At 45.1% G+C, this 16,856-nt stretch overlaps 1 protein-coding gene across 1 annotated transcript; it reads left to right on the top strand.

Moving 5' to 3' along the window:
* Nucleotides 1–4,065: 4,065 nt before the first annotated feature.
* Nucleotides 4,066–9,386, top strand: LOC112246124 (leucine-rich repeat neuronal protein 4). The gene is made up of 3 exons (XM_024414397.2): nt 4,066–4,274; nt 7,308–7,571; nt 8,222–9,386. The coding sequence occupies exons 1-3, from the start codon at nt 4,261–4,263 to the stop codon at nt 9,249–9,251; spliced, it is 1,308 nt and encodes a 435-aa protein (XP_024270165.1). The 5' UTR covers nt 4,066–4,260; the 3' UTR covers nt 9,252–9,386.
* The last annotated feature ends 7,470 nt before the right edge of the window (nt 9,387–16,856 follow it).

Here is a 16,856-nt window from a genome sequence, read left to right as displayed (position 1 = left end):
TTAAAAATCATACCTCATATCATCATATCAAAAATCATATCAACCTCTAGCGGCTCAATTGGGACACGACACCTTTATCAAGTGTAGTAAAGTTGAAATGTATGTAAGGCATTTACAGTTTACTCACCATTTATTTAGGATTACTCCTACATTTGTAAAAAAAAGTTATTAAGTTAGGTAATCTCACATTTATTCATAATTTACGTATTCATTATTCACAAGTTAATTCATAAGATGTTTAATAAAGCTCCTTATCTCTCCCGAGCCCGTACGGGAGTTGTAGCGATGAGATAAGATAGTAGCTACTAAACAATTGGATACCACGAAATTGGGGAGAAAACGGGGTAAAATTGAAAAAAAATAAAAAATAATAATAAATAAAATAAAGGTTCTTATAAACCATTTACTAATCATTAGTTTAGTAAAGTCATTTTGCAGTCCCTAATCTAAAGTGAGGACTATTCATACTGTCTAAATACGTGATGTTTTGAATGACCAGTGTAATATGTCATATAAAGATGGAAGTGCCATTGGCAGACATATCACCTGATGCTCCTTAAAAATGTCTCAAAATAGTCTTGATCATTAAATTGTTAAAGAATAAACACACAACACAGGATGTTAAAGGAAATACACAGTATATTGAACATTATATTCACAACTCAGCATGTTAAAGGATATATGTTGAACATTTCATTCCAAAATAGTCACGCTGTTGTAGTAGTGTGTTGAATGAAGTAACGTTAACTGTCTGAAAATTGGCCTTATGCTTATGACTTCTTCAAATGGGGGACTATCTACAGAAGGTGTATTCAGTTCTAAACAGTGAAAACAGGTATAAAAATACCCCCAAATAAAAGTGTATATTCTATACTGTCAGATTATGTGAAACATTTGATTTAAATTCCAAAATGCTGGAGTGAAGAGACACATTTTAAAAAAATACATATAAAAGTGTACAAAAAATAAGAACACCTTCCTAATATTGAGTTGGACTCTACAAGGTGTTGAAAGCATTCCACAGGAATGCTGGCCCACCTTAACGCCAATGCTTCCCACAGTTGTGTCAAGTTGGCTGGATGTTCTTTGGGTGGTGGACCATTCTTCATACGGGAAACAGATAAACCCAGCAGCGTAGCAGTTCTTGACAAAAACTGGTGCGCCTGGCACCTACTACCATACCCCATTCAAAGGCACTTACATATATCCTCTTGCCCATTCAACCTCTGTCAGTGTGGGTAGAGTCTAGTCAGTGTGTGGGCAGAGTCTAGTCAGTGTGTGGGCAGAGTCTAGTCAGTGTGTGGGCAGAGTCTAGTCAGTGTGTGGGCAGAGTCTAGTCAGTGTGTGGGCAGAGTCTAGTCAGTGTGTGGGCAGAGTCTAGTCAGTGTGTGGGCAGAGTCTAGTCAGTGTGTGGGTAGAGTCTAGTCAGTGTGTGGGTAGAGTCTAGTCAGTCAGTGTGGGTAGAGTCTAGTCAGTCAGTGTGGGTAGAGTCCAGTCAGTGTGTGGGTAGAGTCTAGTCAGTCAGTGTGGGTAGAGTCCAGTCAGTGTGTGGGTAGAGTCAGTCAGTGTGGGTAGAGTCCAGTGTGTGGGTAGAGTCTAGTCAGTGTGGGTAGGGTAGAGTCAGTCAGTGTGGGTAGAGTCAGTGAGTGTGGGTAGAGTCAGTCAGTGTCTGTAGAGTCAGTCAGTGTGTGGGTAGAGTCTAGTCAGTGTGGGTAGAGTCTAGTCAGTCAGTGTGGGTAGAGTCTAGTCAGTGTGTGGGTAGAGTCTAGTCAGTCAGTGTGGGCAGAGTCTAGTCAGTGTGTGGGTAGAGTCTAGTCAGTGTGTGGGCAGAGTCTAGTCAGTGTGTGGGCAGAGTCTAGTCAGTCAGTGTGGGTAGAGTCTAGCCAGTGTGTGGGTAGAGTCTAGTCAGTCAGTGTGGGTAGAGTCTAGTCAGTCAGTGTGGGTAGAGTCCAGTCAGTGTGTGGGTAGAGTCTAGTCAGTCAGTGTGGGTAGAGTCCAGTCAGTGTGTGGGTAGAGTCTAGTCAGTCAGTGTGGGTAGAGTCTAGCCAGTGTGTGGGTAGAGTCTAGTCAGTCAGTGTGGGTAGAGTCTAGTCAGTCAGTGTGGGTAGAGTCTAGTCAGTGTGTGGGTAGAGTCTAGTCAGTCAGTGTGGGTAGAGTCCAGTCAGTGTGTGGGTAGAGTCTAGTCAGTCAGTGTGGGTAGAGTCTAGTCAGTCAGTGTGGGTAGAGTCCAGTCAGTGTGTGGTTAGAGTCCAGTCTGTGGGTAGAGTCCAGTCAGTGTGGGTAGAGTCCAGTCAGTGTGTGGGTAGAGTCCAGTCAGTGTGTGTAGAGTCCAGTCAGTGTGGGTAGAGTCCAGTCAGTGTGTGGGTAGAGTAGTCAGTGTCTAGTCAGTCAGTGTGGGTAGAGTCCAGTCAGTGTGGGTAGAGTCCAGTCAGTGTGGGTAGAGTCCAGTCAGTGTGGGTAGAGTCCAGTCAGTGTGGGTAGAGTCCAGTCAGTGTGTGGGTAGAGTCCAGTCAGTGTGTGGGTAGAGTCCAGTCAGTGTGGGTAGAGTCCAGTCAGTGTGGGTAGTGTCCAGTCAGTGTGGGTAGAGTCCAGTCAGTGTGGGTAGAGTCCAGTCAGTGTGGGTAGAGTCCAGTCAGTGTGGGTAGAGTCCAGTCAGTGTGTGGGTAGAGTCCAGTCAGTGTGTGGGTAGAGTCCAGTCAGTGTGTGGGTAGAGTCCAGTCAGTGTGTGGGTAGAGTCCAGTCAGTGTGTGGGTAGAGTCCAGTCAGTGTGTGGGTAGAGTCCAGTCAGTGTGTGGGTAGAGTCCAGTCAGTGTGTGGGTAGAGTCCAGTCAGTGTGTGGGTAGAGTCCAGTCAGTGTGTGGGTAGAGTCCAGTCAGTGTGTGGGTAGAGTCCAGTCAGTGTCTGGGTAGAGTCCAGTCAGTGTGTGGGTAGAGTCCAGTCAGTGTGTGGGTAGAGTCCAGTCAGTGTGTGGGTAGAGTCAGTGTGTGGGTAGAGTCCAGTCAGTGTGGGTAGAGTCCAGTCAGTGTGTGGGTAGAGTCCAGTCAGTGTGTGGGTAGAGTCAGTGTGTGGGTAGAGTACAGTCAGTGTGGGGCTAGAAGCTGTTCTGGAGCCTTTTGGTCCTAGACTTGGTGCTCCGGTACCTCTTGCCTTGCGGTAGCAGAGAGAACGGTCTATGACTCGGGTGACTGGAGTCTTTGACAATTTTTCGGGCCTTTCCTCTGACACCGCCTGGTATAGAGGTCCTGATGTGGTTCCATCTTGAAGCTCTCGATTCGCTCTACTGCAGCCCCGTCGATGTGATTGGGCGCGTGCTCCTGTAGTTTCCTGTCGTCCACCATCAGCTTCTTTGTCTTGCTGACGTTGAGGGAGAGGTTGTTTTTCTGGCACCACACGGCCAGGTCTCTGACCTCCTCCCTACAGGCTGTCTCGTCGTTGAGGGAGAGGTTGTTTTTCTGGCACCACACGGCCAGGTCTCTGACCTCCTCCCTACATGCTGTCTCGTCGTAGTCTGTGATCAGGCCTACCACCGTCGTGTCGTCTGCAAACTTAATGATGGTGTTGTAGTCATGCGCGGTCACGCAGTCTTGGGTGAACAGGGAGTACAGGAGGGGACTGAGCATTTTAGTTGCCCCCTTGTTGAGGGTCAGTGTAGCAGAAGTGATGTTGCTTAACCTCACCACCTGGGGGTCTGCCCGTCAGGAAGTCTAGGAGCATACCTCTGCTCTCTGTTGCTGGGGGTCTGATGACTGAGCCACTGACGCCCCGAGACCAGATAAGACCCGTGTGTGTGTGTGTGTATCTGTAATCAGTATGAGCTGTGTCTTAGTTATGCAGGAGGGAGTATTCTAGGATGTTCCTAGGCCTGTGTGTCCGTGGCGATGGGAGCCTGGAATGTGACCTCACATCGCTAAGCAACAACTGTAAACGAGTGTGCCCATATATTTCTCTCTCTCTCCCTCTCTCTCTCTTTCTCTCTCTCTCTCTCTCTCTCTCTCTCTCTCTCTCTGTAAGTGCAATCTTTGTGAAAAATGTGTGTGTAATCAAGTAACACTCCCAATTTTTACCCTGGTAGGCAGCAGCCCCCTCAGTCCTCTATCTCGCTGAAGGATATAAAACACAAGAGGACCAGACAGAACACGGCTTTAACACGGCTCCATGTAGCTTCACTGTAGACCTACAACTCCTCCCACGGGCCACAATACTCGCTACCTTCATCTTTCATTTGGGAACATTCTGGAACGAGTGTATGGTAGCAGGACAATGAGGATGTGTTGGTAAGTGTGTGTGTGCGTGTGCATGTGCGTGTGTGTGTGTGTGACCCATATCTTTACTGCCATGTATATCTTTACAGTCAATATACTGCCATGTATATATTTACTGTCAATATACTGCCATGTAATATTTACTGCCATGTAATATTTACTGCCATGTAATATTTACTGCCAATATACTGCCATGTATATCTTTACTGCCATGTATATCTTTACTGTCAATATACTGCCATGTATATATTTACTGGAATATACTGCCATGTATATCTTTACTATCAATATACTGCCATGTATATATTTACTGCCAATATACTGCCATGTATATATTTACTGGAATATACTGCCATGTATATCTTTACTGCCAATATACTGCCATGTATATATTTACTGCCAATATACTGCCATGTATATATTTACTGCCAATATACTGCCATGTATATATTTACTGGAATATACTGCCATGTATATCTTTACTGCCATGTATATCTTTACTGTCAATATACTGCCATGTAATATTTACTGCCAATATACTGCCATGTATATCTTTACTGCCATGTATATCTTTACTGTCAATATACTTCCATGTATATATTTACTGTCAATATACTGCCATGTATATCTTTACTGCCATGTATATCTTCACTGCCATGTATATCTTTACTGTCAATATACTGCCATGTATATATTTACTGTCAATATACTGCCATGTATATCTTTACTGTCAATATACTGCCATGTATATCTTTACTGTCAATATACTGCCATGTATATATTCACTGCCATGTATATATTTACTGTCAATATACTGCCATGTATATATTTACTGCCATGTATATCTTTACTGCCATGTATATATTTACTGCCATGTATATATTTACTGCCATGTAATATTTACTGCCAATATACTGCCATGTATATCTTCACTGCCTTACAGTGCCTTGCGAAAGTATTCGGCCCCCTTGAACTTTGCGACCTTTTGCCACATTTCAGGCTTCAAACATAAAGATATAAAACTGTATTTTTTTGTGAAGAATCAACAACAAGTGGGACACAATCATGAAGTGGAACGACATTTATTGGATATTTCAAACTTTTTAACAAATCAAAAACTGAAAAATTGGGCATGCAAAATTATTCAGCCCCTTTACTTTCAGTGCAGCAAACTCTTTCCAGAAGTTCAGTGAGGATCTCTGAATGATCCAATGTTGACCTAAATGACTAATGATGATAAATACAATCCACCTGTGTGTAATCAAGTCTCCGTATAAATGCACCTGCACTGTGATAGTCTCAGAGGTCCGTTAAAAGCGCAGAGAGCATCATGAAGAACAAGGAACACACCATGCAGGTCCGAGATACTGTTGTGAAGAAGTTTAAAGCCGAATTTGGATACAAAAAGATTTCCCAAGCTTTAAACATCCCAAGGAGCACTGTGCAAGTGATAATATTGAAATGGAAGGAGTATCAGACCACTGCAAATCTACCAAGACCTGGCCGTCCCTCTAAACTTTCAGCTCATACAAGGAGAAGACTGATCAGAGATGCAGCCAAGAGGCCCATGATCACTCTGGATGAACTGCAGAGATCTACAGCTGAGGTGGGAGACTCTGTCCATAGGACAACAATCAGTCGTATATTGCACAAATCTGGCCTTTATGGAAGAGTGGCAAGAAGAAAGCCATTTCTTAAAGATATCCATAAAAAGTGTCGTTTAAAGTTTGCCACAAGCCACCTGGGAGACACACCAAACATGTGGAAGAATGCAATGCAAAACATTATGTTTGGCGTAAAAGCAACACAGCTCATCACACCATCCCCACTGTCAAACATGGTGGTGGCAGCATCATGGTTTGGGCCTGCTTTTCTTCATCAGGGACAGGGAAGATGGTTAAAATTGATGGGAAGATGGATGGAGCCAAATACAGGACCATTCTGGAAGAAAACCTGATGGAGTCTGCAAAAGACCTGAGACTGTGACGGAGATTTGTCTTCCAACAAGACAATGATCCAAAACATAAAGCAAAATCTACAATGGAATGGTTCAAAAATAAACATATCCAGGTGTTAGAATGGCCAAGTCAAAGTCCAGACCTGAATCCAATCGAGAATCTGTGGAAAGAACTGAAAACTGCTGTTCACAAATGCTCTCCATCCAACCTCACTGAGCTCGAGCTGTTTTGCAAGGAGGAATGGGAAAAATTTCAGTCTCTCGATGTGCAAAACTGATAGAGACATACCCCAAGCAACTTACAGCTGTAATCGCAGCAAAAGGTGGCGCTACAAAGTATTAACTTAAGGGGGCTGAATAATTTTGCACGCCCAATTTTTCAGTTTTTGATTTGTTAAAAAAGTTTGAAATATCCAATAAATGTCGTTCCACTTCATGATTGTGTCCCACTTGTTGTTGATTCTTCACAAAAAAATACAGTTTTATATCTTTATGTTTGAAGCCTGAAATGTGGCAAAAGGTCGCAAAGTTCAAGGGGGCCGAATACTTTCGCAAGGCACTGTATATATTTACTGCCATGTATATATTTACTGGAATATACTGCCATGTATATATTTACTGCCATGTATATATTTTCTGCCATGTATATATTTACTGGAATATACTGCCATGTATATATTTACTGGAATATACTGCCATGTATATCTTTACTATCAATATACTGCCATGTATATATTTACTGCCAATATACTGCCATGTATATATTTACTGCCAATATACTGCCATGTATATATTTACTGCCAATATACTGCCATGTATATATTTACTGGAATATACTGCCATGTATATCTTTACCGCCATGTATAACTTTACTGCCATGTATATATTTACTGCCAATATACTGCCATGTATATCTTTACTGCCATAGCTCTGCTGTTAAACCTCTTAGTGCTGCTTCTAACTTTCTGTTGAAGAGCTGATGGCTGGGTTGGGACTGTGTTGTTGTTGTTGTTGTTGTTCTCAGTGAGATGTCACCTCTTCACCTGATATCCACCTAGGCCTTCACTGTGTGTTGTTGTTGTTCTCAGTGAGATGTCACCTCTTCACCTGATATCCACCTGGGCCTTCACTGTGTGTGTCATTTGGACAACAGCTATAGGTGACCAGACTCCAGTTTTCGTCACTCCAAACACACTGACAGCCAGTGAGACGAACACACCCACAACCATCCAACCTAGCACAGACAGCAGTCCAACAGACATTAGCAGTCCAGACGGACATATCTCCAACAGCATTCCAACAGACATTAGCAGTCCAGACGGACATATCTCCAACAGCATTCCAACAGACAGGTGAGTAGCTCTAACATCCACTGCTTTAGTCTAGGTCTGATAGATATGAATGGCTGAATCCAGTTTACAACTGGAGCAATGTTTTAAAAAAATTACAAATATTGACCCTTTATTTAACTCGGCAAGTCAGTTGGGAACAAATTCTTATTTACAATTACGGGCCTACCACCCGGGCCAAACCTGGCCGATGCTGGGTCAATTGTGCGCCGCCCCATGGGACTCCAGATCACGGCCGGTTTGTGATACAGCCCGGGGATAAAACCAGGGTCTGTAGTGACGCCTCTAGCACTACGATGCAGTGCTTTAGACCGCTGTGCCACTCGGGAGGCCTACATGTGATAGCCCAGAGAGCTGTAGTCATAGGTCTGACGGATATGAATGGAGTTCAGGCTGAATCTAGTTTAGAACTGGAGTGATAGCCCAGAGAGCTGTAGTCATAGGTCTGACGGATATGAATGGAGTTCAGGCTGAATCTAGTTTAGAACTGGAGTGATAGCCCAGAGAGCTGTAGTCATAGGTCTGACGGATATGAATGGAGTTCAGGCTGAATCTAGTTTAGAACTGGAGTGATAGCCCAGAGAGCTTGTGCATTTTTCTTACCATTATCTTCAATACAGAGTTAATATATATTATGTTTACTGTGCTTACAGATATGAGAGGTTGGGGACATCCACACAGAGAGTTCTAGAAACAGTGACCGTGACGACCATTGCAGGGACCATCAAGACCAGTGCTGCCATGACAACAGTAGTAACCAGTGCAACAGTCCCCCTTAAAGACTCAAGCACCCAGCCGCACATCCCTCACACAGTCATATCACCGGTGGCGACAAACCCCATGGCAACAACTCCAGCACCATCTCGCGCCCCCAAAAAACCACCCTGCTGTCCTCACCCCACTCGCATGCCCACCCTTCCCCCTCATCAGTTCATAGGTGACGAGGGCGACTATGACGATGAGTCTGAAGAAGAGGAGGAAGTAACGGAGGCGGAGGAAGGAGGCAAACTCATCAAGGAGAATCTGTGTGACTTTAACCCCTGCTTGCACCTGCAGAGACCCTGTCCAGAGGTCAGGGAGGCCAAGGGTCAGAGTTGTCGCTGTCCGGGCCTGACTCCAACCTCTGTGACCCCTGACCCTGTGGTGGCCCTGGAGGTGTGGGGGGTATGGCCTGAGGCTGTGAGGGTGCGTTGGTGCGCCCCCTACTCGGCTGTGAGTAAGTTTGGTGTGTGGGCGCTGAGAGAGAACGGCAGTGTGTTCAGTAACGGCAGCGTGAGCGCCTGGTCACGCCAGGCCAGTGTGTTCGGGCTAAAACCGGGACGGAGATATGGAGTGTGTGTAAGCGCACTGAATGGAGCTGGAACGTCACACACCCGCTGTGTGCCTGTGTCCACCCCAGTAGGTGTAGAGACGGTTGTGTTGTACGTGCTGACGGGACTGTGTGTAGCCCTGGGGATGACGGTTGTTGTGATGAGTGTGTTTCTTCACAGGATCTGGAAGATGCAAAACACACACTCTCTGATTGAGCCGCGGGCACAAACACTCTACAACCCACGTCTCACCAGCCTGGTTTCAATCACTAACCCGGCCTACACGCACACCGACGAACACACTGTGCCTCCCTCTGCACGATACACGCAGACAGACCAGCTGAAGTTATCCACTAACGTACGCAACGAATAATAACACCTGTAACCATCTGTACCACCCGTAGCCACATACAAACCACCCTTACCCACCTACCTACCACCCTTACCCATGTACCTGCCACCCTTACCCACATACCAACCACCCTTACCCACATACCTGCCACCCTTACCCACCTACCTACCACCCTTACCCACCTACCTACCACCCTTACCCACCTACCTACCACCCTTACCCACCTACCTACCACCCACCCATGTACCCACATACCTACCACCACTTACCCATGTACCCACCTACCACCACCCTTACCCACCTACCACGTACCCACCTACCACACTTACCCACCTACCTACCCACACTTACCCATATACCTACCACACCCTTACCCACATACCTACCACACTTACCCATGTACCTACCACCCTTACCCACGTACCTACCACCCTTACCCACCTACCTACCACCCTTACCCACCCACCTACCTACCACCCTTACCCACATACCTACCACCCTTACCCATGTACCTGCCACCCTTACCCACATACCTACCACCCTTACCCACATACCTACCACCCTTACCCACATACCTACCACCCTTACCCACATACCTACCACCCTTACCCACGTACCTACAACCCTTACCCACATACCTACCACACTTACCCATGTACCTACCACCCTTACCCACATACCTACCACCCTTACCCACGTACCTACAACCCTTACCCACATACCTACCACACTTACCCATGTACCTACCACCCTTACCCACATACCTACAACCCTTACCCACGTCCCTACCACCCTTACCCACGTACCTACCACCCTTACCCACGTACCCACCACCCTTACCCACATACCTACCAGCCTTACCCGCATACCTACCACCCTTACCCACGTACCTACCACCCTTACCCACATACCTACCACCCTTGCCCACGTACCTACCACCCTTACCCGCGTACCTACGAGCCTTACCCGCGTACCTACCACCCTTACCCACATACCTACCACCCTTACCCGCGTACCTACCACCCTTACCCGCGTACCTACCACCCTTACCCGCGTACCTACCACCCTTACCCACGTACCCACCACCCTTACCCGCGTACCTACCACCCTTACCCACGTACCTACCACCCTTACCCACGTACCTACCACCCTTACCCACATACCTACCACCCTACAGCAGGTTATACATCTCACCACACAGTACTCAACTCAAAAAAAGTCGATTTTAAGAAATAAAGTCAAATCATTTTTGTTTTGAACATCTCATTTTCCATGAAGTTGTAATAAAATTATATTTTCCTACTTGTATTGTTTTGATGTTGTTGAACACTGCAGAGAAAAGACAGGGAGGCTATATTTGCATATCACATTTATTTCCATAACAGTATGTATGGTGGCCAGATGAGGGCAGTATAACTACAAGTATAACAATGTGGGAACTAGACTGGGATTGGGTGTGAGAATGGTGAAAGGTGAGAAGGAGACAGGGAATGTGTGTAAAGCCAACACTCAATTTCCATCGGTCTACCTGAACAAGCACACACACAGTCATACTGGCTACTCAGGGCTTTGGTGAATTTGAGCTTCATTCAGAAGTTTTGAGGGAGGGGGTGAGATTGCCTTGGCTAAAGGCCTCAGTATCTCCGCAGGGTTTGGCAATGTGCGCCTTCTCCCATCTCCGGGACACGGTAGTCTGATCTGTCTGGAGAGGAGAGACACGGTAGTTTGATATGTCTCAGTCTGAAGAGGAGAGACACTGTAGTTTGATATGTCTCAGTCTGAAGATGAGAGACACAGTAGTCTGATATATCTCAAATTGAAGAGGAGAGACACAGTAGTTTGATATGTCTCATTCTGAAGAGGAGAGACACAGTAGTCTGATATATCTCAAATTGAAGAGGAGAGACACAGTAGTCTGATATATCTCAAATTGAAGAGGAGAGACACAGTAGTTTGATATGTCTCAGTCTGAAGAGGAGAGACACAGTAGTCTGATATATCTCAGATTGATGAGGAGAGATACGGTAGTCTGATAGATCTCAGTCTGAAGAGGAGAGACACAGTAGTCTGATAGATCTGAGTCTGAAGAGGAGAGACACGGTAGTCTGATCTCAGATTGAAGAGGAGAGACACAGTAGTCTGATAGATCTGAGTCTGAAGAGGAGAGACAGTAGTCTGATAGATCTCAGATTGAAGAGGAGAGACACGGTAGTCTGATAGATCTCAGATTGAAGAGGAGAGACACGGTAGTCTGATAGATCTGAGTCTGAAGAGGAGAGACAGTAGTCTGATAGATCTCAGATTGAAGAGGAGGATGAAGAAGAAGAAAGCGAAAACAGATGATTGTGGTGTATGTAGTTCATCAGGGCTCTAGTGATGTGGTTAATGTAGTTCATCAGGGCTCTAGTGATGTGGTTAATGTAGTTCATCTGGGCTCTAGTGATGTGGTTAATGTAGTTCATCAGGGCTCTAGTGATGTGGTTAATGTAGTTCATCAGGGCTCTGGTGATGTGGTTAATGTAGTTCATCAGGGCTCTAGTGATGTGGTTAATGTAGTTCATCTGGGCTCTGGTGATGTGGTTAATGTAGTTCATCAGGGCTCTAGTGATGTGGTTAATGTAGTTCATCAGGGCTCTGGTGATGTGGTTAATGTAGTTCATCAGGGCTCTAGTGATGTGGTTAATGTAGTTCATCAGGGCTCTAGTGATGTGGTTAATGTAGTTCATCAGGGCTCTGGTGATGTGGTTAATGTAGTTCATCAGGGCTCTAGTGATGTGGTTAATGTAGTTCATCAGGGCTCTAGTGATGTGGTTAATGTAGTTCATCAGGGCTCTAGTGATGTGGTTAATGTAGTTCATCAGGGCTCTAGTGATGTGGTTAATGTAGTTCATCAGGGCTCTAGTGATGTGGTTAATGTAGTTCATCAGGGCTCTAGTGATGTGGTTAATGTAGTTCATCAGGGCTCTAGTGATGTGGTTAATGTAGTTCATCAGGGCTCTAGTGATGTGGTTAATGTAGTTCATCAGGGCTCTAGTGATGTGGTTAATGTAGTTCATCAGGGCTCTAGTGATGTGGTTAATGTAGTTCATCAGGGCTCTAGTGATGTGGTTAATGTAGTTCATCAGGGCTCTAGTGATGTGGTTAATGTAGTTCATCAGGGCTCTAGTGATGTGGTTAATGTAGTTCATCAGGGCTCTAGTGATGTGGTTAATGTAGTTCATCAGGGCTCTAGTGATGTGGTTAATGTAGTTCATCAGGGCTCTAGTGATGTGGTTAATGTAGTTCATCAGGGCTCTAGTGATGTGGTTAATGTAGTTCATCAGGGCTCTAGTGATGTGGTTAATGTAGTTCATCAGGGCTCTAGTGATGTGGTTAATGTAGTTCATCAGGGCTCTAGTGATGTGGTTAATGTAGTTCATCAGGGCTCTAGTGATGTGGTTAATGTAGTTCATCAGGGCTCTAGTGATGTGGTTAATGTAGTTCATCAGGGCTCTAGTGATGTGGTTAATGTAGTTCATCAGGGCTCTAGTGATGTGGTTAATGTAGTTCATCAGGGCTCTAGTGATGTGGTTAATGTAGTTCATCAGGGCTCTAGTGATGTGGTTAATGTAGTTCATCAGGGCTCTAGTGATGTGGTTAATGTAGTTCATCAGGGCTCTAGTGATGTGGTTAATGCAGTTCATCAGGGCTCTAGTGATGTGGTTAATGTAGTTCATCAGGGCTCTAGTGATGTGGTTAATGTAGTTCATCAGGGCTCTAGTGATGTGGTTAATGTAGTTCATCAGGGCTCTAGTGATGTGGTTAATGTAGTTCATCAGGGCTCTAGTGATGTGGTTAATGCAGTTCATCAGGGCTCTAGTGATGTGGTTAATGTAGTTCATCAGGGCTCTAGTGATGTGGTTAATGTAGTTCATCAGGGCTCTAGTGATGTGGTTAATGTAGTTCATCAGGGCTCTAGTGATGTGGTGTATTTTTTTAAATAGAGATATCTTTTTTTCTTTATGGCCTGTGTCTCAATTTACAGGGCCGTTTGTCAGACCAGGAGACATCCCAAAAATCAGTCTTCTAACGAAAATGTCAATAGCATCCAAACGGTATAGCCAGCATAATAAATAATATGACCACTCTATGGAAAGAGGTGGAGTATACTGTAGATACATACCAGTCAAAAGTTTGGAGACACCTTCTCATTCAAGGGTGTTTATTTTTACTATGTTCTACATTGTAGAATAATAGTGAAGACATCAAAACTATGAAATAACACATATGGAATCATGTAGTAACCAAAAAAAGTGTTAAACAAATCAAAATATATTTTATATTTGAGATTCTTCAAAGTGGCCACCCTTTGTCTTGATGACAGCTTTGCACACTCTTGCCATGTTCTCAACCAGCTTCATGAGGTAGTCACCTGGAATGCATTTCAATTAACAGGTGTGTCTTGTTAAAAGCTAATATATTTTCTTCTTAATGCATTTGAGCCAATCAGTTGTTTTGTGAACAAGGTAGTGGTGGTATACAGAAGATAGCCCTATTTGGTAAAAGACCAAGTCCATATTATGGAACATTTCAAGAACTTTGACAGTTTCTTCAAGTGCAGTCGTAAAAACCATCAAGCACTATGAGGAAACTGGCTCTCATGAGGGCCGCCAAAGGAAAGGAAGACCCAGAGTTACCTCTGCTGCAGAGGATAAATTCATTGGAGTTAACTGCATCTCAGATTGCAGTCCAAACAAATGCTTCACAGAGTTGAACAAACAGACACATCTGAAACATCAACTGTTCAGAGGAGACTGTGTGAATCAGGCCTTCGTGGTCAAATTGCTGCAAAGAAATCACTACTAAATGACACCAATAAGAAGAAGAAGAGATGAGGAGGTGAGCAAATACAAACGCTGTGACGTGTCCCTTTACGCTTCCTGGAATACGCCTTTATTCTACAAGCTTAAAGTGAACGCAGCCACATGTTGCTTCCCTGGATAAAAAAAAATTCATACATGATATGCCTGACGGAGAAACGCCTGACGGAGAAACGCCTGACGGAGAAACGCCTGACGGAGAAACGCCTGACGGAGAAACGCCTGACGGAGAAACGCCTGACGGAGAATCGCCTGACGGAGAAACGCCTGACGGAGAAACGCCTGACGGAGAAACGCCTGACGGAGAAACGCCTGACGGAGAAACGCCTGACGGAGAAACGCCTGACGGAGAAACGCCTGACGGAGAAACGCCTGACGGAGAAACGCCTGACGGAGAAACGCCTGACAGAAACTCAACACCAGGTGAAGTTCCTAACTGCAAACATTCAATCAATACATTCAAGAAATATGTGCCTTTCAAATAGGTTTGTTGAAATATATAAATCTCAGTGGAGGCTGCTGAGGGGAGGACGGCTCATAATAATGTCTGGAACGGAGCCAATGGAATGGCATCATAGAAACCATGTGTTTTATATCATTCCACATCTATTCCACTCCAGCCATTACCACGAGCTCTAATTAAGATGCCACCAACCTCCTGTGATGAATGTCAAATCAAATCAAATCAAATGTTATTTGTCACATACACATGGTTAGCAGATGTTAATGCGAGTGTAGCGAAATGCTTGTGCTTCTAGTTCCGACAATGCAGTAATAACGAGCAAGTAATCTAACTAACAATTCCAAAAAAAACTACTGTCATACACAGTGTAAGGGGATAAAGAATATGTACATAAGGATATATGAATGAGTGATGGTACAGAGCAGCATAGGCAAGATACAGTAGATGATATCGAGTACAGTATATACATATGAGATAAGTATGTAAACCAAGTGGCATAGTTAAAGTGGCTAGTGATACATGTATTACATAAGGATGCAGTCGATGATATAGAGTACAGTATCAACGTATGCATATGAGATGAACAATGTAGGGTAAGTAACATTATATAAGGTAGCATTGTTTAAAGTGGCTAGTGATATATTTACATCATTTCCCATCGATTCCCATGATTAAAGTGGCTGGAGTAGAGTCAGTGTCATTGACAGTGTGTTGGCAGTAGCCACTCAATGTTAGTGGTGGCTGTTTAACAGTCTGATGGCCTTGAGATAGAAGCTGTTTTTCAGTCTCTCGGTCCCAGCTTTGATGCACCTGTACTGACCTCGCCTTCTGGATGGCAGCGGGGTGAACAGGCAGTGGCTCGGGTGGTTGATGTCCTTGATGATCTTTATGGCCTTCCTGTAGCATCGGGTGGTGTAGGTGTCCTGGAGGGCAGGTAGTTTGCCCCCGGTGATGCGTTGTGCAGACCTCACTACCCTCTGGAGAGCCTTACGGTTGAGGGCGGTGCAGTTGCCATACCAGGCGGTGATACAGCCCGACAGGATGCTCTCGATTGTGCATCTGTAGAAGTTTGTGAGTGCTTTTGGTGACAAGCCGAATTTCTTCAGCCTCCTGAGGTTGAAGAGGCGCTGCTGCGCCTTCCTCACGATGCTGTCTGTGTGAGTGGACCAATTCAGTTTGTCTGTGATGTGTATGCCGAGGAACTTAAAACTTGCTACCCTCTCCACTACTGTTCCATCGATGTGGATGGGGGTGTTCCCTCTGCTGTTTCCTGAAGTCCACAATCACCTCCTTAGTTTTGTTGACGTTGAGTGTGAGGTTATTTTCCTGACACCACACTCCGAGGGGCCCTCACCTCCTCCCTGTAGGCCGTCTCGTCGTTGTTGGTAATCAAGCCTACCACTGTTGTGTCGTCCGCAAACTTGATGATTGAGTTGGAGGCGTGCATGGCCACGCAGTCGTGGGTGAACAGGGAGTACAGGAGAGGGCTCAGAACGCACCCTTGTGGGGCCCCAGTGTTGAGGATCAGCGGGGAGGAGATGTTGTTGCCTACCCTCACCACCTGGGGGCGGCCCGTCAGGAAGTCCAGTACCCAGTTGCACAGGGCGGGGTCGAGACCCAGGGTCTCGAGCTTGATGACGAGCTTGGAGGGTACTATGGTGTTGAATGCCGAGCTGTAGTCGTGAACAGCATTCTCACATAGGTATTCCTCTTGTCCAGATGGGTTAGGGCAGTGTGCAGTGTGGTTGAGATTGCATCGTCTGTGGACCTATTTGGGCGGTAAGCAAATTGGAGTGGGTCAAGGGTGTCAGGTAGGGTGGAGGTGATATGGTCCTTGACTAGTCTCTCAAAGCACTTCATGATGACGGATGTGAGTGCTACGGGGCGGTAGTCGTTTAGCTCAGTTACCTTAGCTTTCTTGGGATTGTTTGATTGCAATGACTATTCTGAATGACTATTAATATACAGTTGAAGTCGGAAGTTTAGCCAAATACATTTCAACTCAATATGTCACAATTCCTGACATTTAATCCTAGTAAAAAATTCCCTGTCTTAGGTCAGTTAGGATCACCACTTTATTTTAAGAATGTGAAATGTCAGAATAATAGTAGAGAGAATAATTTATTTCAGCTTTTATTTATTTCATCACATTTCCAGTGGGTCAGAAGTTTACATACACTCAATTGGTATTTGGTAGCATTGCCTTTAAATTGTTTAACTTGGGTCAAACATTTTGGGTAGCCTTCCACAAGCTGCCCACAATAAGTTTGGTGAATTTTGGCCCATTCCTCCTGACAGAGCTGG

Source organism: Oncorhynchus tshawytscha, linkage group LG03 (assembly GCF_018296145.1).
Source record: "Oncorhynchus tshawytscha isolate Ot180627B linkage group LG03, Otsh_v2.0, whole genome shotgun sequence".
NCBI lineage: Eukaryota > Metazoa > Chordata > Actinopteri > Salmoniformes > Salmonidae > Oncorhynchus > Oncorhynchus tshawytscha.
Note: the sequence above shows the minus strand (reverse complement) of the source record. Positions and strands in the feature narration are given on the sequence as shown.

Coding starts and splice junctions, on each gene's coding strand:
- LOC112246124 (XM_024414397.2), top strand. Junction 7,572..8,221: donor AACAGCATTCCAACAGACAG/GTGAGTAGCTCT, acceptor CTGTGCTTACAG/ATATGAGAGGTTGGGGACAT.